Source organism: Nuphar pumila, chromosome 16, assembly GCF_984573655.1.
Source record: "Nuphar pumila chromosome 16, dmNupPumi1.hap1.1, whole genome shotgun sequence".
Classification (NCBI taxonomy): domain Eukaryota; kingdom Viridiplantae; phylum Streptophyta; class Magnoliopsida; order Nymphaeales; family Nymphaeaceae; genus Nuphar; species Nuphar pumila.
In genome coordinates this window covers 18,262,866-18,284,002 of record NC_143264.1, presented here as the reverse complement: position 1 = coordinate 18,284,002, position 21,137 = coordinate 18,262,866, and the positions used below count along the sequence as shown (strand labels likewise).

At 34.2% G+C, this 21,137-nt stretch overlaps 1 protein-coding gene across 1 annotated transcript in view; it reads left to right on the top strand.

Annotated features, from left to right (window-relative positions):
- Nucleotides 1-21,137, top strand: part of LOC149813043 (trigger factor type chaperone family protein) — a 216,535-nt gene that overhangs the window by 135,962 nt on the left and 59,436 nt on the right. Inside the window, exons 8-9 of the mRNA XM_089991785.1 lie at nucleotides 18,762-18,854; nucleotides 18,994-19,086. Of these exons, the coding sequence (XP_089847911.1) occupies nucleotides 18,762-18,854; nucleotides 18,994-19,086 (186 nt within the window). The remainder of the gene's footprint in view (nucleotides 1-18,761; nucleotides 18,855-18,993; nucleotides 19,087-21,137) is intronic.

The following is a 21,137-nucleotide window of genomic DNA, read 5'->3' as shown; positions in this document are numbered from 1 at the left end:
AAAAATGCTTTTTTAAATGGAAGTTTAAGTGAAGAAGTTTATATGGATCCGCCACCCGGAATAAATGTTAAGCAAGGTCAAACTCTTCGGCTTTTAAAGGCATTATATGGCCTTAAACAAGCTCCTAAGGCTTGGTATGATCGTTTCAGTGATATCATGATAAAGTTAGGATTTCACTCTTGTTATACTGACACTGCTCTTTTTGTCAAACATGCAGGTTCTAGTATCATAATTTTGTTGCTTTATGTTGATGATATGATCATCACTGGGAATGATCAAAATAGTATTATTAATGTTAAAAATATGTTAAAAAATAATTTTGACATGTCTGACTTAGGTTTTCTCAGATATTTTCTTGGAATTAAAGTTGCATATTCTCCTAGAGGATATATTTTGTCACAGATGAAACTTGCTGCAGATATATGCTCTAAGTCTGGAATTTCCGATGAAAAGAAAACAGAGACTCCCGAGGTTATTAATGCCAAATTGCGGTTGGAGGATGGGGTTCTTCTGGAAGATCCTATACCTTACAGACAACTCATTGGGTCTCTTACCTATTTAACTATCACCAGACCAGATATCACTCATGCGGTTCACTCTGTTAGCCAATTTCAGCATGCTCCTACAACTGTGCATATGAGTGCTGTTCTCCGAATCATCCGCTACATTCAGAATACCATCAATAAAGGGCTATTTCTATCCTCTTCTTCTTCCTTGAATCTTCTTGCTTATACTGATGCAGATTGGGGAGGTAATCCCAATGATCGAGTCTCAACTACTGGTTTTTGTGTTTTTCTAGGAGACTCTTTGATTGCCTGACGATGCAAGAAGCAGCAGAAAGTTTCACTATCATCCACTGAAGCTGAGTACCGGGCTATGGCAACCACGACAATGGAACTTGTATGGCTTCGCAGTTTGCTTAAAGACATGGGAGTTGATATCACCGAAGCCTCAAAGCTTTGTTGCGACAACAAGAGTGCCATCTATATTGCGAACAATCATACTTTTCATGAGCGTACAAAACATATCGAAATGGATTGCCACTATGTCCGTGACGAATTCTTGCGAGGAACTATTTCTCTTCCGTATGTCACTTCAGAATATCAGTTGGCGGACTTCTTCACTAAAGCTCTTCCGGCTCCTCGCTTCATGTTTCTTCTTGGCAAACTTTCCGTCATCTCCCCGTAAAGTTTGAGGGGGGGTGTTAAAATGTATCTCATATATATATATATATATATTCTGTATATTACAAAATACCCGATAGGGGTAGTTTTGTAATTTCACAATAGTTGTTTTAGAAAACAACTATTCTTTTAAATGTATTTTTTCTTTTTATTTTTTTCCTTTTATTTTGTGTATTTTTTAAATAACAAAAAGGGGCTCCAACATAGAGTCGTTGGAGCCCCCAACGGTCACAAATGTGACCGTTGGGGGCTCCCAACGACTCCATGGGAGCTCCCTTTTTGGCTCCCCTTTTGAGGCATTTTGCCTCCTCCTCTCTCCTCTTCCTTTTGTATAAATAGGGGTGATCCCCTTGTATATTTTCTCATTCTTGAGAGCTTCTCTCTCTTTTCAATAAGAGGCTTTGTATATTGTTGCCTTCTTAAAGGCTTGTGCTTGTGTAGTCCCTTCGTGGACTTGTGATATTGTCTCTTTTTCATTGTTGTATGTGCTTGTATGCACTCTTTATATTTCCGCAATATCTCATTACAGCTACGCCCCTACCCGTTGGCTGGACAGAGAAAGGGAGAGCAGGTGGCAGCGACTGCGCCCCTGCCCGTCAGCCGAAAGAAAGAGGGAGGGGGCAGGGGCTGCGCCCCTGCTCGTCGGCCAGACAGAGAAAGGGAGGGAAGGGGATAGGGGGCAACGGTTGCGTGCCCTGCCCGTCGGACAGAGAGGGAGGGCAGGGGCCTCGCCTCTGCCCGTCGACCGGAAAGAGGAAGCGGTAGGGGTGTTGCCCTTGCCTGCCGGTCGAAAAGCCCAGGTGATGGTAGGAGGGCATGCCCTCCTGTTGGCTGACCTCAGAGAGAGAGAGAGAGCAGGGGGCGACTCCCCTCCCCTGCGAAACCGAAACAGAGAGAGAGAGAGTAGGGAAGGGTGTGATGCCCTTCCTCTGCGAAACCGAAACAGAGAGAAAGAGCAGGGAAGGGGGTGGTGTCCTTCTCCTACAAAACCGAAATAGAGAGAGAGAGAGAGAGAGAGAGAGAGAGAGAGAGAGAGAGAGGAGCGGGGAGGGGGCGGCGCCCCTCCCCTGCAATCGAGGTGAGAGAGAGCAGGGAGGTGGCGGCGCCCCTCCCCTACGAACCAAGGAGACAGAGGGAGAGAGAGACGGATAGCAGGGAGCTTACCTGAGGGGGCCTCGGGGTCGGCTGGAGGTCGCCGACGAAGGCACATGGGAGAGGGGAAAGCAGGCGAGAGGGAGAAGAGAACGAGCGAGAGGGGAGAGAGGGAGCAGTCGGGGGTGGGAGAGAGAAAGGGGGGGGGGAGTGTTTTCCCTTTTTCGTAAAAGGGAAACCTCCCCCTTGTGTTTAAATAGAAACACGGGAGGGGGTACTGGGTATGGATCTAGTCGGATCCAACCTGGATCCGATTTTTTTGTCTTTTGAATGCCGGGTCTTACAACTCGTTCTCACCAAAATAAATGGTGACGAAGAAAAAGAGAAAGCACTCAAAAATCATCTCATAAAGGCGAAAGATTGAGAAGTAAAAAGTGCCCAAATTCTCTCTTGGTTCTTTAATAGCATGAAACTCAAGATTGCGACAAGTATAGTTAAATTCAAAAAAGCTTGTGAGGCTTAATATTTCTCAAAAATATGTTCGTGCAAAAAGATTTGGCACAAAATTATTTTCTTGAAGAGAAAATTCGTATTATCAAACAAGAGAGATTACTATGGTATCCTCTCACCTCTTTGGGATGAATTAGCCTTGCTTGAGCCTAAATGGGATGGTCCCGCTATTGAAATGAGGCAAAAGCAACTGAAGGAGGAACATTTGTTTTCTTTCCTATTCAAGTTGAGACCTGAGTTGGAGCAAGTTAAGTCTAATATGTTGCATAGAACCCCCCACTACCTCTCTTGATGACGCTCTTAGAGAGGTGTACCAAGCCGAGACCCGACTTGGCATGATTAAAAAAATGTGGTTCTCATCGTGTCAAGACCCAACAACAATGTCAAAGCATATAAACCTCTTTATTTTTGGAAAACTAACAATGAAGAAGGAACATATAACCATGGAGGAGGGAGAAGAGTTATTTGCCACTTTTGTTAAGAAACAGGACACATGAAACTGGAGTGTCTTAAAATAAAAAAGGTAACAACCGTTGAAAAAACACCATCCAAAAAGGGTGATGAAAGTATCATGAAAAGGGGAGACCTTAAGGATTCTATTCAACATCTAACAAATACATTACAACTATTCCTTAAGACTTCCTCAACATGTACTTCCGGTGTCGTTGTATCTACTTCCTCTCCTCTAGGTACGCTTTCTTGGATTCTTGACTCCGGTGCCTCCTTTAGAATCCCTCTTATTTGAATGCATAAATTTTTTTCATAATTATTGTGTTTCTACGACTGATGGAACTAATTTAGAAATTAAAAGTGTTGGAACTTTTTTAAATACCAAGAATTTTCAAATACCAAAAGTTAGAGTTGTTTTAAAACTCAATTTAAATTTATTATCCGTTTCTCAAATTTTAGATTATGGGTATGAGGTTTCCTTCTCATCATAAAAATGTTGGGTGCAGGATTGCCAGTTAGGGAAGCTGATTGGGGAAGGCAATAGGAGGAAAAATCTCTACTACATGGATTTTCTTCATCTTCCTAAAGAATCATTTTGTAATTTTGTCAAACAAAAAGATATTTCTGTGTGGCATCAAAGATTAGGTCATCCTAATGTGTCTAAGTTAACTCTTTTTCCGTTTTTGAAAGACTCTTGTATTAAAGAGTTCACATATAATGAATGTATTCTTGAAAAAAAGAAGAATTTTTTTTTTGGCACTAAAACTTTTATTTCTACAAAACCTTTTGAACTTGTGCATTCGAATGTATGGGGACCGATTCCGGTCATGTCAAAAAGAGGGTTCTCTTATTGTGTTATATTTATTAATGATTATACTAGGTATACTTGGATCTATTTTCTTAGGCAAAAATCCGATGTATTTTCTCATGTTTCAAAGAATTTCACAAAATTATGCAAAACCAATTTCATGTAATGAAATATGCATAAAAACAAAACAAGAGCTTCAAAAGGTTGTTACAAAATGGGACGGATTCCAATGCACTCCATGATGAACTCCAAGAATCAAAATATTATACATTTGGACACAAACTTAAGAGCTATAAAGACACACATGAAAATGTGAGTGAATAACTCTATTCATAATGGACATTAAAAATACAAAAGAAAAATTACATTGATGAATGAATAACTCTATTAATAATGAACATTAAAAAATACAAAAAGAAAATTACATTCAAACATCACTACAAATATAATAAAAAATAATACACAAACCAAATACTACCCATCACTCTCTCAACCCTTACACATACACACATCCCTATTTATAGAGGAGAAGGAGAGAAATAAGTAAATGAAGAGAGAAAAGAAGTCCTCTTAAATAACCAAGAGAGACCTCCCAACTTGACTTAGTCCCTATATATACTATATATATAAATATATGTAATATATATAATTATATGTATATGAAGATATATACATAAATATGTATATGTACAAATAAAAATATACATATATATATATATATGTATGTATATATATACAAAAGCATACATTAATCTTAACACCCTCCCTTTAAACTTACTGTGACTCACTATAAGTTTGCATATACAAACAAATAACCCTTTACATAAAATATCATAATTTGTCTTCGTTAAATTCCTCAATTTGTTACTTTTTTAAGAGGGTGCTATATCATATGCTCCATTACACAGAGGATCTTCAATATTATCAATTCTTGGAAAACCTATAAATAGAGCTAAAAAAACATCCAAACTATACACAAATATATCATAAGAAGATTTCAAAGGATAATTAGATTAGCTATATATTATGGAGAGAGGATGGCCAAGCATATATCCAATAGATATAAAAACTACTTAAGAAGTCAATTTAACATTTTTCAAAATCATTTAAAGTGAGAAATCATTAATCTCAAACATGATAGACATTTATTACTTTAATCATTCATGAAAATCATGCCTACATATATCTATTATAAAAGGCACATTGATGTATAACATGCATGGATTCTCAACATTATTAATACTATGAGGAAATAACTCACAAAAAGAGCATACATAACAAATCATTTACATAGTGGAAGATAAAAAATAATTTCAATCACTCAACAAAAAATTGAGAAATGTCAAATACGCAGTTCAATTTTATTTTAGAAATAATATAACTAAAAAGGATCACTTATGGACCACACAAACAATTCACAAGGTAAAAAATAATATATCCTTCAAATGCTTAAAAAGCAATAATCAAATTTATGCAGAACATGCAAGACAATTCTTGGAACAATTTTTAAATATCCTTGATCATGCTTTTAGAGCATATTAATACAAAATGCATGAAAATATTTCAATAACCATTTGCCATAAATGAGTTTAGAGATTTTAAAAAAAAATCTCACAAAACACAATGAATGATATTTGCAAATCTTAACACTAATTCGACCACTGCAAGCAATTACCTCACTAGGCCTCCAAACTTCAAAATTTAAGTGTATCAGCTACTAGAATAAGTGCATAATTACAAATGTCAGCAACAATCATCTTTGTGACCATTCACAGACAATACAAGACTCCTTGACAATACAAATTAAGATATCAATCACAAATGTCAGCAACAATCATCTCTATGACCATGCACAGGCAATAGAGGGCTCCCTGACAATACAAAATCAACTATAATCCACAAGAGGTGCACATAACTCACCTTAGAAATAATTGTAAAACTGTAAACATCAGTTTCAACAGGTGTACATAACTCACCACACCGATAATCCAATATCTCTTATAAACAACATTAGTTTCAATGGGTGCACATACCTCAACATATTGATAAACAATGTCTCTTGTCTACATAAAATGATACTTAAATAAAAGGCATAAAAATGAGAAGACACACACGAGGTAAGAAAGCTTGTAATGGAAACAAACTAATGTCAATAAGAATATCAATTTTTAACAATCTTTTAAAACACTATGGTTTCAAAAATAGATAGTCATCACAGATAAATAGAATTATAAGCATCCATAGTAATAACAATGGCAAAAAACAAATGAGTGATACAACACACTCACACATCCAAAGATCAAATAACCACTAGTTAGAGCCAAACCATAAGTTGACAATCTAAACTGATATAAAATGAGGTGCACACAACTCACCCCAACAAACATATCTGATTCAACAATAATAAGGCCAAGAGAAATGATACATCATATAAAATTCTGTGATGGACAAAATCAATGCCATAAGAAGGCGATAAATACTCACATAAATCAATTTCCAAATAAGTGAGTTCATATACAGTAACTGATTTGAAAAGGCAAAGTTTCAAATTAAATCCAATAAAGATAAAAACTTAGAATGAATATAGTGCAATTATATGCACAACAATATGTCAATTGATGCAATTATATGCAATACATAATGTGTCATGATAATTTTTACAAACTTGAATAAGCAAATAAGCACTAAGCACATCACATACAAAAGGTCAATAAATCTCATTAAAGAGACAAGAACACATATGATCTTAGGAAGTTAGAACTAAATCATAGGTCTACTATGAGGCAATTGAAGACAAACATATGGAAATTCCCAAAGAGCTATAAAGATCCATATATATATATATATATATATATATATATATATATATATATATATATATATATATATATATATATATGATCACATTAATCAAGAGATTTTTCTCACAATGTAACACTTTCTAAGAAGCATGATATAAAATATCAATACGCAAGAGAAAAACCACTAAGATGAGCACATTTATTATATGATGATAAGTCATGCTTATGCCATTCAATAAAGACTTCTTGAGGCATATACCTAAAAAAGGCCTTAATCCAACATGTCATTTGAAAATAATCTTACTTAATAGAGCAATATTGCTCAAACATATATGAAATAACAATAACATATTCAAATGGTGATAGAAAGACCTTAGAAATATATCACAATAAAAGCTCACGTATTTTTGCAAAGACAGTCCATACATATGTCAAGAGACATTCAAATATGAATTTTAGTATTTTGCAAAACACATAATATTTTAAGAAGCCACGTGTTCAACTTGAGTAGATAACAACAAAGGTGTTCTAAAAACATATTTTATATTTTTTATCACAATAAAAGCTCACATAATTTTGCAAAATATAATTTTTCACTACACATATCCATAATCTAAGACATATTTCATATATCAAAACATAATAATTTCTACATACTTCAAAAATATTTATTTTTAACACAACTCCTTTAAAAAAAATACTTACTATACATGTGAAATTTGAAAAGCCAAAGTTACATAACGGAATGCAAAATCCTTGAATCCATTTCATTCATTAAAACGATTTTTTTCCAATACCCCGATGCCTAACTCTGATACCATGTCAGGAAATGGTACAAAATCCAATGCACTCCACGATGAACTTTAAGAATCAAAATATTATACATTTGAACACAAACTTAAGAGCTAAAAAGACACACATGAAAATGTGAATGAATAACTCTATTCATAATAAACATTAAAAATACAAAAGAAAAATTATATTGGTGAATGAATAACTTTATTCATAATGAACATTAAAAAATACAAAAAAAATTACATTCAAACCTCACTACAAATATACTAAAAAAATAACACTCAAACCTAATACTACCCATCACTCTCTCAACCCTTACAGATACACACATATCCCTGATTATAGAAGAGAAGAGGAAACAAGTCCTCTCAAATAACCAAGAGAGACACCTCCCAATGGATAGAATTCTAGCCATTGGGAGCTTAGTTAAACAAGTTTGATTAAGTCCCAGCGGCTAGATTTCTAGCCATTGGGACTAAGTCAACTTTGTTTGACTTAGTCCCTATATATACTATATATATATAATATATAATTATATATATATATATAATATTTAAATATATAATATATTATGTATATGAAGATATATACATAAATATGTATATGCACAAATAACAATATACATGCATATATATATATACACAAAAGGATACATTAATCTTAACAACAATAACATAAATACAAAGTGCACATGCACAAGTCCACCAAGGGACAATACAAGATGCCAACATAGATAATACAAACAACCACCAAGGGCAATACCATGCATTAGGTACAAAAGCAAGATTAAAAATAAATAATATTTTATTTATAATAAACTCATAAAATGAGTTAAAATGCTTTAGAAGAGCATTAAAGAACAAGAAAGGGGTTTCACCCTATTTATACACAAGAGGTAGTCTCAAATAGAGTTGTTGGACTGTTCTATTGACTAGTCAACTCTATGTTGACTAGTCAAAAAAGAACCCAACAACACTATTTGGTTAAATAGTCACTATAAAAACAGAAAAGGATAAAAAGAACAAAATAAAGTAAAAGTACTAATGTGCCCCTAATGGGCACAACCTATTACAAGGATTGAAATGACCAAAATACCCCTAATGAGTATTTACCTATTACATCATTATATATATATATATATATATATATATATATATATATAGCCTCAAACTTACGGAGTGATAATCGAAAGTTTGAAAATACAAGTCCTTGAAGGTTTTAATAAAATACAAGTTTTCAAAAGTCTTCATTAAATACAGGTCTTCATTGATAATCTTCACCAGACGCCTTCATCGGCTATCTCCATCTTCATGAAATGATGCATCAGATACAAGATTTCTTTCTCAAACCATAGCATCTTTAAGAACCTGCAAAAAGAACAAAAACAAGGTTTCAACTATACAAAGGAAGATATCCTAACTAAATAGTTTTGAAAGAAAACGTTTTGATGCAATAGTTGAAAAATAGTTATGTAAATAGTTTCAAAATATATTTTGAACAAGAATAAAACCGATTAAAGTAGATGGATATAATATTATAGTATATATATAAATATATATATGGAATGAGGATGGTTAAGTTCCCAACAAAATATAAAGGTATTATAAACTACACAATTTTTAAAAATGAGCAAGACATGCACCCTAGAAATAAATATAGAAATATTAGACAATCATTAAGAAAGATAAGAGAAGCATACCTCAAAGAGAAATTTTATGAAATCAAATTTAGACAATCATAAACCCAAAATCAACATATTTTCAAGATAACATAAACATTGATCATAAGAGAATTTAATCACTAAAGAACATATAAATTATCAAGAAGAGGTAAACAATCATGCATTAATAATATCCCAAATTTTTAGAAAAACACTTCAAATAAAACAAATCATCAATTTATACTAAAAACAAAATGCATATAAAGTACAACACTTCAAAAAAGAACCTTCAAGAAAAGAGCACATTAGTAATGAATGAGAGCAATCTCATAAATCACAACTCATTAGAATTCACTCATACAACCTAGAATGGGTAAGGACCAAATAAAAAAAATTTAAAATATATATATATATATATATATATATATATATATGTAATCAATGAAATGCAATTTTTCATAAAAGGAAAAACAAGTAGTAAAATTTTAGAAATTTCATTGAGATTTTAAAAATCCCACATAACAAAGGAAATGATATTTGCAAATCAACACCAATTTGCGAAAAATGTGAAGAGATTTAAAATTCCACAAATATCAAGCAGTGATCTTTTTGCAAACCTCGACAATAGTTCGACCACCACAATTAATCACCTCACTAGATCTCCAAACTTCAAAATTCAAATGTATTAGCTATTAGAAGAAGAGCACAATCACAATGCCACTTACGGGTAAAAAAATGTGAATAACCAATGGGTGCACATAACTCACCACATTCTTGACACTTAAAACTCAAGTGTATCAGCTACTAGAACAAGAGCACAATCACAATGCCACTTATGGGCTAAACAAACACACAAAAAGTGTGAATAACCAATGGGTACACATAAATCACCACATTGAAAAGCAACATCTCTTGTCTATATAAAGTGATACTTAAATAAGAAGCATAATAGGAGAAAACACATGAGGTAAGAGAGCTTGTAATGAAAACAAGCTAATGTCAGCAAAAAAAATAAGTATATCAATTTTAACAATCTTTCGAAACACCATGGTTTCAAAAATGGATAGCCATCACAAATAAACATATTTATGAGCATTCAACATAATAATAATGACCAAATAAACAAATGAGTGATACAACACACTTATAGAACTAGAGATCAAACAATCGTGAGTTAGAGTTGAACTATAAGCGAACAAACTAAATTGACAAAAAACGAGGTGCACACAACTCACCCCAATAAATATCTCTGGTTCAATCAAAGCCAACATGGATCCAGAGGCCAATCAATTATCAATCAAATTCAAGATAAATGACACGTCACTCATAACCCTTGAGAATCTAAACTGATAAGATGACGTAATATACATATAACTCACCTCAACGGTTAACCCTGATCCAATAACAAGGCAAAAAATAAATGATGCATCATATAAAATTCGATGATAGACAAATCAAATGCCATAAAAAATGAGTTCGTATAAAAGAACCGACTTGAAAAACAAAGTTTCAAATCAAATCAATAAAGGTAGATGGAATATAGAGTAATCATATGCAAACAAGATGTCAATTGCTAATTTTTCATAAACCTTGTGTAAGCAATGACAATCAAGAGTACATCAGTAACAATGAGCATGACCAATATAAGCAAGCTACATAGAGAAATATCTCAATCTATATTAAAAACCAAGAGCCCTTATAAGACAACAATGTCATATAACATGAAAAAATGGCCAAAACACATATAGAGATTCTCAAAGAATCACATAAAAAACCAAGAGTATACACATGTACAACTAATCATGGATACTCACAAAGAGATCAAATTTCATGTATATGCAATAATCTAATAACTTTAAAGTCACATATCATATACAAAAGCTATGACAGATCACATAAGATATGCATAGGAACGTCATGATTTCACATAAGATACTAACATACCCAAAATATATTTTGAATTATCATCCTTACGCAAGAGAATAAAACAAAAACTTACTTAAAAAGAGATTTTAAGAAAAAATTCTAATTTCAATTTAATTTGAGAACAAGTCTATTTTTCAACCCAAAATACCAAAAACAATTTTGAAATGACACATAAAAACATGCATAGACATATGTCCACGATAAATAAATATGAATATATACCAACAGAGCAATCTCATGAGAGCATACAAAACATCCATGAACTTAAGATCATGATGACTCAAGATGTAAAACATACAAGAATTTAAAAATTCTTAAGGCGCACATCTCAATGAAAGCACCACATAGAATTCAAAGAACATGCTTTGACACATGCATAAAGTCACCAATAATCATAATGGTGTTAAGAAACCCAAAATAAATATATATACTTTGAATGAACACGTATCCAAGAGCATACAATTATATATTTTTGTATTAAAAACAGTAATAACATGGACAACTTACCATAAGGAGCTTAAGAATAAACTACTTATGAGTTAAGGAGCCATTAAAATAATATTTCATTAAAAGACATTTCATAAAAACTCTAATTTCAATTGAAAAAAAACACATTTGACATACCCAAGAAATAACCATAATGTTTTAAACAAATTTTGAAAGATATATCATAAATACCTTTTACAGATTAAACAAGAGATATATACCAAAATACGAGAGCCTCGAGTCCAAGCCATATATCAATCCAAAATTTCCTTTCAAAGCATGAACTCAAACAAGATACCAAGATCAAGAATTTCTCGCTCTGATACCATGTAATGAAATATGCAGAAAAATAAAACAAGCGCCTCAAAGGGCTTACAACAACTTAACCACAATGCACACGTCCATCAAGGATAATACAAGATGCCAACATAGGCAATACAAAGAGTCACTAAGGGCAATACCATGCATTAGGCACAAAAGTAAGATTAAAAATAAATAACATTTTATTCATAATATACTCATAAAATGAGTTTAAATGCTTTAGAAGAGCATTAGAGAACGATTCACCCCTATTTATACACAAAAGATAATCTCAAATAGAGTTATTGGACTGTTCCAACAGCTCTATTGATGTTGACTAGTCCAAAAAGAACCAAACAACTCTATTTAGTCAAAAGTCCCTATAAAAATAGAAAAGGATAAAAAGAACAAAATAAAGTAAGAGTACTAATGTGCCCCTAATGGGCATAACCTGTTACAAGGATTGAAATGATCAAAATACCCCTAATAGCTATTTGCCTATTACATCATTATAAATACATATATATACATATGTATATATATGTGAATACATACAAAGTATAATTATATATATATATATATATATACAATTTAACATTTCAAACCAATATTGTCATTTTTTAATCGAACACGGGGGAGAATACTTATCTAATGATTTCAAAAATTATTTAAAGGAAAATGGGATTTCACATCAAAGATCTTGTCCTAATACCCTTCAACAAAATGGCCTAGCTAAGAGAAAGCATCGTCATATCACTAAAACTACAAGAACTTTGCTTATCTCAAAAAATGTTCCAAAAAGATTTTGGGTTGAAGGTGTCGTAACTGAGGTATATCTTATCAATCGAATGCCCTCATCCTCTTTGCAAAACATATTTCCAATTAAAAAAACTTTAGCAAACCTCTCCAAATTTAAGAATCTTTGGATGTAGATGTCTTGTCTTGGACCTTCACATTTGATTTCGACCCATCATCTACATGAATGGCCTCACTAACAACTACCTCACGAGTAAATGCAATTAGGTATACCAAAGCCGCATCAATAACTCTTTTATCATGAGCAGTAAAAGAGGAAAAGGGTCTTATGTAATTCATAAAGAGGATTGATGATGAACAAGAATGACTTTGTTTATCCTATATTGGATAAATGTCCATTGAATGGAATCCATTTTTGAACTTTTATGTCCCTGGCCGAGAGGTCATTAATCGATTGACAAGTCCAATCCCAATATCTTGATTTCTGGTGGCAATGCATCGTAGACCCATATAAACATCGTTTGCTAATACGCGACCTATCAATGTTTGGATAAAAATTCTTTCCGTCATTCCCTTTCGAAGACTCACGGAAATACCTCGGGTAGTTTCACAATCCGTTCTATGTACAACAATATGTTGAACTGCTTCAACAAGTCTACATGTGAGGTATCCAGTGTATGACGTTCGTACATCAATATCCGCAACTTCTTTGCGGGCTCCGTAACCGGAAATGGTATATTCCGTTAAAGAAAGTCCTTTGCATAAATTGCTTTGAATGGGTAAATCAATCATTTGTCCTTGGGGAGCTGACATTAATCCTCTCATGCCTACTAATTGGTGGGTTCTAGCCCGTCAAATAGTCAGTCTAGTATTTGGAGCACGGACTATATGGAATAGATCAAGAATTATTTGAACTATGAACCTTTTATGTTGTCTTTTAGAATTTTTAAAAAGAAAAAACCTTTCTTTTTTACTTTTCTAATTTTTTTTTGTGTTTTATGAATGGGTTAAAAAAAGAAAGGGTTTTTTCGTATTCAAATTCTCAACCATCCTCTATACATTATCCTACTGGAGGACATGGATCTGTGTCAATTCATTTAAAGGTACTAAAGAAACATTACAAGTCCTGGGATTTCTTTTTCTTTAGATTTTCAAAAGAACCTTTCTTTGCAAGGGACTTGGGTAGGCACACCCTGCTACATATCATGCTGACCTTCGCAATCCAAACTCGGTTCATCTTATCATTCTCACCTTGCTGCTAAGAAGAATCCAAATTTTGAATGTCTTCTTGCTGATCATCAAGTTGATTCAGGATGGTGAAAGGGTTCAGGCTATCCTTATTCACCACCTTAGGCACCCACACTTTGGAGGTCTTCTTTCTTCTAACTTCTTTCCATCCACCATCATTGATTTTCTTTGAATCCTTATTAGAGTTCATCCGACACCGTGGGCATGTGGGCATTGATCAGCCCCATGTGTTCTGGCTTGACACCCCACAAATTCGAGTGGACGATTCTCACTCAAATTTCAGTTCATCGCTAAAGGATTCACCCAAAGTAATAGGAATTGAGTCCGGAAGGACAGAATTAACCTAAACCTCAATCAAAAGTCTAGCAAAGTGAAACACAACCTGGGACATGGTTCTCTCATCAGCTGCAATAAACTTGCCATCCAAAGCTTCCGCGATCAAGTAATATACGTCGTTGCACCACACTACAGGAGGCCGAACCTAAACCGGTATGGATTGAAGACCATAGAATTTTGGGATGCCTGCACTGTCCCATTGCTCCATCAACAGCATCCTACCAGATACGATCCAAGGTCCTTTACGCAAGACAAATATCATGTCTTCATGGTTTTTGAACCTCACCACAAATTCCCTGTTCGGGAGTGAAGAGAAGCTTGGCTTGGAATTAAGTTTTTGGCGTTTTCATAGCTCTGAAACATACAATTCTTGCTCCGTCGGACGTGTGTCCCACTTGCAAACCAAGGAGCGTGCAAACTTTTTCATCTTCTCCTCATAAAAGCTCTGAGGCATATGTATGGATTTCTTGCCGTCTTCCTCAAGAGAAGGTAAATCTGGGTTGGGCTCAACCGTAGAACCCACGATTTGTGCCCACGGTCGAGGCTTCATGCTGTGTTGGTCGTTGAGATCCATCGACTGGTTGCTACGGCCATCAGGTTGGGCATGAAGGCTGTCACCACCATCCTCAAACACCCCATCCTTTGACCCATGCTAAGAGTTGTGGACGTGATCAGCAATCACACGTTCCTTGGATATCACAAGAGTCTCATGAACGGAAGCCACATCAGACTCACGAACTTTGGAAGTCATAGTTGACTGACGTTCATTGGAGGTTACAGCTGACTCACGAGTCTTGGTGGCCAAAGCGATGGGAGCACCTACGGACATCTGGTCATCACTACCATCTTCCGAGCAGTCCATCATAGTGATGGGTCCCAGCTCTACCTCTAGGACGGATGCTCGACCCTGTTGCAATAGCAAGGGAGCATCCACCCTTATATATATATATATATAACACTCACAAAGCTACTATGGATAATAGCACACATACACACCACTAAGGGCACTCACAATGTAAAAATATTAATTTTTATTAATCCAAAAAATGCACAAAAAATGCATGACATACATGTTACAAAGGAGTTTGCCCATATATACATACTAGAATGGGAGAGAGAGAGAGAATACTACCCGTTGGAACTCTCTAATGGCTTGCATACATGCAAAAAAGACAAAAAAAGAAGCCTATACTAAAGCTCACATTAGCTATGACATAAGGACTCTAATGCTACTCTAGCATATAGCCTATGACATAACAAGGAACACTATCCTAATTTCACATACTCTATGACAACAAAACTACAAACCCAACCTATTAACATTTGATATAATACAAAGATATCAAAGAAAATTACATTTATACCCTAAATACATTTTGTGCATATATTTTATCATTAATATAACGTGTACATGTTAACAGGTGGTTGGTTGGTGATGCAGATTGGATCAAATTTGGGTTTGATTCAGATTTTACTTTAATAACCAGATTCAGATTCGGTTAGAGAGATTTCACATTCGACTTCGAATCCGAAACCGAATCTGTTTAAGGAAAAATCTGATTAATCGGATTTGGTATCACTTGCATCCAAACTAAATCTGACCCGTTTACATCTCGAGGAGGCCTAAATAGAATTTCTAGAATTCTACCAAATAGAGATACTCCTGATATGTGTTATGTGTAAGATCAATCTTTAAGAATGAAGATTGGGACTGGCCATAAAGAAGGAACCTCCACTACTTAGGCTTCTTGAATCTAGGAGCTCGAAGTCAAATGTTGGTGCTATAGCTATGAACAGTTTTGTGTTGGAATTAGTGATTAGGACATATGTCTAGTTTTATATTGCATCATTTTGTCCACTGGAGTACTTGGCGAGTTCATGGTCCTAGTGTTTGTTTAGGCAAACTGTTGTGAGAGTTGTAAGCTAGTGAAGGGTCATGCACTTCCTTTTACATCTATAGAAATTGATTCATTGAGTCTTTTTTATCTTGTACACTTAGATGTAAGTAGGCCATCTATTATTGGTTTTAAGGGGAGATTTTTTTTTATTTAGTTACTTTTATAGATGATTGTACAAGATTTACTTGGATATACTCTGAAAAATAAAAACAATTTGCCAAGTGAGTTATTTAAGGGCCCCACAAAGTATAGAAGTATAGTTGGTATGTTACAGTGTCTAGTATTTATGAGGCCTGACATTATTTATGTTGTAAATCAATTATCTCAGTTTTTGCATTAGCCAGGAACATGGAGGCAACAAAGATGATTCTTAGATATTTGAAGGGCACCATTGATGATTGATTAGTTTTATAGGAAAAGATCACAAAATGAAGTCATGCTAATGGTAATGGCATTTTCTGATGCAAATTGGGCTGAAGACTCAGATGAAAGAAGGTCAGCTTTGGGATACTATGCCTTTATTGGTGAAAACTTGGTTTCTTGGAGTAGCAGGAAGCAAAAAATAATGGTTTGTTAGACTACATAAGCAAAGTATCACACATGGCTATTGTTACATTAGAATTAACATGGATTAGACATTTGTGAATTGGGTAAGAATATCAAATCTACTATATTTTGTGATAATCAAAGTGCGATTAGGATTTCATTGAATCCAATACATCATGAGAAGGCTAAACACATTGAAATAGACCAGCATTTCATTAGATAAAAGATTGAGAACCAAGAGCTTGAAACAAGATTTATTGATATAAAAATTCAAGTGGACAACTTGTTCACAAAGGGTCTCAAAAAACAAAAGTTTCGGTATTGAAGACTAAGTTGTCTATGGGTGAAAACCCTGTACAACTTGAGGGAGGCTGTTGAGATATGATATCTAGACCTGGACCCAGATCCAATTCTAGATCCACTTTGATCTCATGTTTATAAGTGGAAGACATTATGCATAGTCATGTTTATTGGTATTGTATGTTGCTTATACATATACTGATGATAGAATAGCTTTGCCAATTATCCTGTGTTGGGAAGAAGTATAATAGAAGATAATATTGCATGACCTCCCTCATTGGGAATCATGCCATTCACAGCAGCTCTCTTTCTATTGCTATTCTTGCTTTCTTGTGTTTGAATGTAATAGAGTGTATTACAAAAGGGAGATACAGAAATCTTACTGGATAATACTCATTGCTTGACAAAATAGTCCATGGTTATCTTCTATCATAACTTCTGTTAAATTGTAATTAGATACCAATACAAAATTTTAAATAAACACTCTCTTTGTCTCACATGCACTCATGATTCCTTTCGTGCTTGAAACCCATCTTTCCTTTGTGCCTGCGTTGAACCTGCCATAAACAAATATTGTTCATAAATTCTTTAGTTGTCTGCTTATAGACCTGTCTATTGTTGTTTGTTGTGTTAATATGTCCACTTCACATGACCTTTTATACTCCTTACACTTTTTTACATCCTGTTTTCTTCATGTAATGGATTTGACTTTATATGAGATACAAATAGCCCAAAAAGAGCACCTCTACGACTGAAAGGACGTTTCTACAAGACTGCTATAAGACCAGCACTATTATATGGAGCTGAATGTTGGGCGACTAAAAAATGACACAAAGTGCATGTTGGAGAGATGCATATGTTAAGATGGATGTCCAGGGTTATAAGAAAAGATAAAATTAGAAATGAATATATTAGAATATGCCTAGGAGTCAGACCAATAAAGGATAAAATAAATGAATGTCATTTAATATGTTTTAGATATGTTGGACGAAGACCTCTCACGATGCCTATGAGAAAGACTGGCATAGTACAAGTGGGAGTTAGGAAAAGAGGATGACCAATGAAGACTTGAAAGGAGGCAGTTAGAGGTGACATGAAAGATTGTAAAGTGACCGAAGTTTTAGCTCTAGATAGACAGGAATGGAGAAACGGGACTCCTAAAGTCGACCCCATGTAATTGGGATAAGGCTCGATGATGATGATGATGAAATAGCCCAAAAAGCTTTCACAAACAAAACTATATAAAAAAAAAAGCAAAGACATGTATATTTTGATTTTTTCTTGGGTTTGATTTTAGAAGGATATAGAGGTGGAAAAACAAGGATGGGGTCCATACATAGTGGAGAGAGAGAGAGTCTTCATTATGGAGAGGGACCAATAATTTTCCCACTCTGTGGTTGGATTTATGGAAACTCTAGCCATGTTACCTATGTTGTTTCATAAGTTTAGATGTTTAAAATTTTCCAAGTAATATTGCATTGCAATAGGATTCATGATCATGATATAAAATAGTTTTTTGTTTCATCATCAATTTTATAGTGTGCACAAATCATGCAGAGGTTAGCCACAGAACCACAGCACATGACATGGCACATGCACATGCTTACACCCATTGTCATTTGTGCATAAACATTCATAGTTAAGCCCTTTGCTTGTATTTATCAGGTTGAGTGTAAAGAGCTATTTTACAGAGATTTACCTCAGCTAGATGACGCACTTGCTGATAAGCTTCTCCCTGGATGCAGTACCTTGAATCAGGTTTCATCCCTTTCTTGGTTGTTGGTCCATTTGTTGACAGAAAGCTGTATGCTTTTTTTTTTTTTTTGAGGATGGAATGTCAGTGTACTTTGATTTTGTTTTCCTACTGAACTTGAACTGATACTTCTTTGATGGTCAGGTAAGGGAATCTTTATTACAGGCATGCAAAAAAGCAGAACAAGAGGCAATAGAACAGGCAACGGACAATGCCCTTCTAGATGAACTCACGAAGGTTGTTAAATCTATCATTATTGATGATCATTCTCTTGTAAAAAGATTTTATTATTTTCAGTGGTTATCATTCTGTGATTCCTCTTTGTTTTCATGCATATCAGACTTCCCATTTTCTTCAAAAAGGCCGTTGAAGAATTTGATTTTCTGTTTCCTTTTACTGAAGCAATATTTTTTGCTATGAGAGGGCAGACTAACAAGCATCCTCTGTTAGCATATGGATATCTTTATCTATCTCTCTCTCTCTATATATATATATTGTTAACATGTGCATATATATTATATATATAATATTTATATATTTTTCTGTATGTAAACTGAAATAAGATGAGAGAGAATCGTTTACAGTGGTTTGGACATATTCGGCGAAGGCCTAATGGTGCTCCAGTTAGAAGGATGGAGAAATGGGAAAATATATTAGTTAAAAGAGGTCGGGGTAGGCCTAGGAAGACATGGATGGAGATGATAGGAAAGGATATGAATGCTTTGAACCTCACCGAGGACATGACATTGGATAGAAATGATTGGAGGAGAAGGATTCTTGTGGAAGACCCAGAATGATTTTCTTTTTTGGTTCATATCGCCGACCCCAATTGTTTTGGGATGAAGGCGTAGTTGTTGTTGTTGTTGCTGTAAACTGAAATACCCATCAGGGGTATTTCAATCATTTCACTCTTGTAATAGGGTCAGTCTAGTAGGGGCTGTATTGTAATTTTGTTATGTTTTTAGTTTTTTTTTTTATGATTTTTGTATTTTGGAGCCATTGGGATAGCTCAACTAGTCATTGGGCTAAAGGTTGTAAATATCGTATGGTTACCCTTATCGGTTGTGTAATATTGTGTATTTTCATACTTTAGTTAAATTTTGAGATTTCTAAATTTTGAGATTTCTGAAATTTGGCCGTGTTGAGAAAAAATCAATAAAATCTCAATATTAGGATATGATAATTGAATTTAGCTGTGGCACAGGTTGTGAAGAATCCTTGCAAACAATCAAGTTTTCGAATAACTTGATACTTCAAATACTCAATACACAAAATAAATGCACAGTGTTTATAAGCTTTACACCAAAGAAAGTGCAATAAATGCACAGTGTTTATAAGCTTAAGGAGACAACTCCTTACTCTAATACGTGCATACAATGGGCTCACATAGCCCTTATTTATAAGCAAACTTAAGAGACGTTGGGCTATTACCAACAACTCTTATTAGAGACGTTGGGAATCAGCCCAACGTCTATATTTTTAAAACTGTGTACACAGTCAATGGCTGACTGTTGTACACTGTACATGGTCAGGCACTGACTGTGTACAAAAACATTATATAAAAAAAACAAAAATAAGAAATGAAAAAAATTACAAAAATAAAAAAATAAAAAGGAGGAATTACAATCATATTAAAAAACATGAATATGCGTAAAATGTAGAAATGACTAAAATACCCCTACAGCCAATACAATAAAGAAATATATATTTTATATATACAAGTAGATGAATACATATACATATATGAAATATATATATGTATATGTATCTTCTTTTATATATATATATATAAAATATATATAGAAAATACATTGTCTTATAAATTACAATTTAACACCCCCCTCAAACTTAGGGCAAGATGACTGAAAGTTTGCCAAGGAGGAAATTGAACCGCGGTGCACACAAAGCTTTGGTGAAGAAATCTGCCAGCTGGTATTCTGAAGTTATATATGGAAGATCTATAACTCCTTTTAGATACGCTTTCCGAACATAGTGACAGTCCATCTCAATGTGTTTAGTCCGCTCATGAAAAATATGATTTTTGGCAATGTATATTGCACTCTTGTTATCACAGCATAGCTTGGTGGGCTCTTCTATTGAGATCCCCATGTCTTCTAATAGCTGATGAATCCATACAATTTTCATGGTAGTAGTCGCCATGACACAATATTCAGCTTCTGTTGAGGATAGAGACACTTTTTGCTGCTTTCTACATCTCTATGAAATCAGCGAGTCTCCTAAAAACACACAAAAACCAGTGGTGGAGTGACGGTTATTTGGGTCACCTC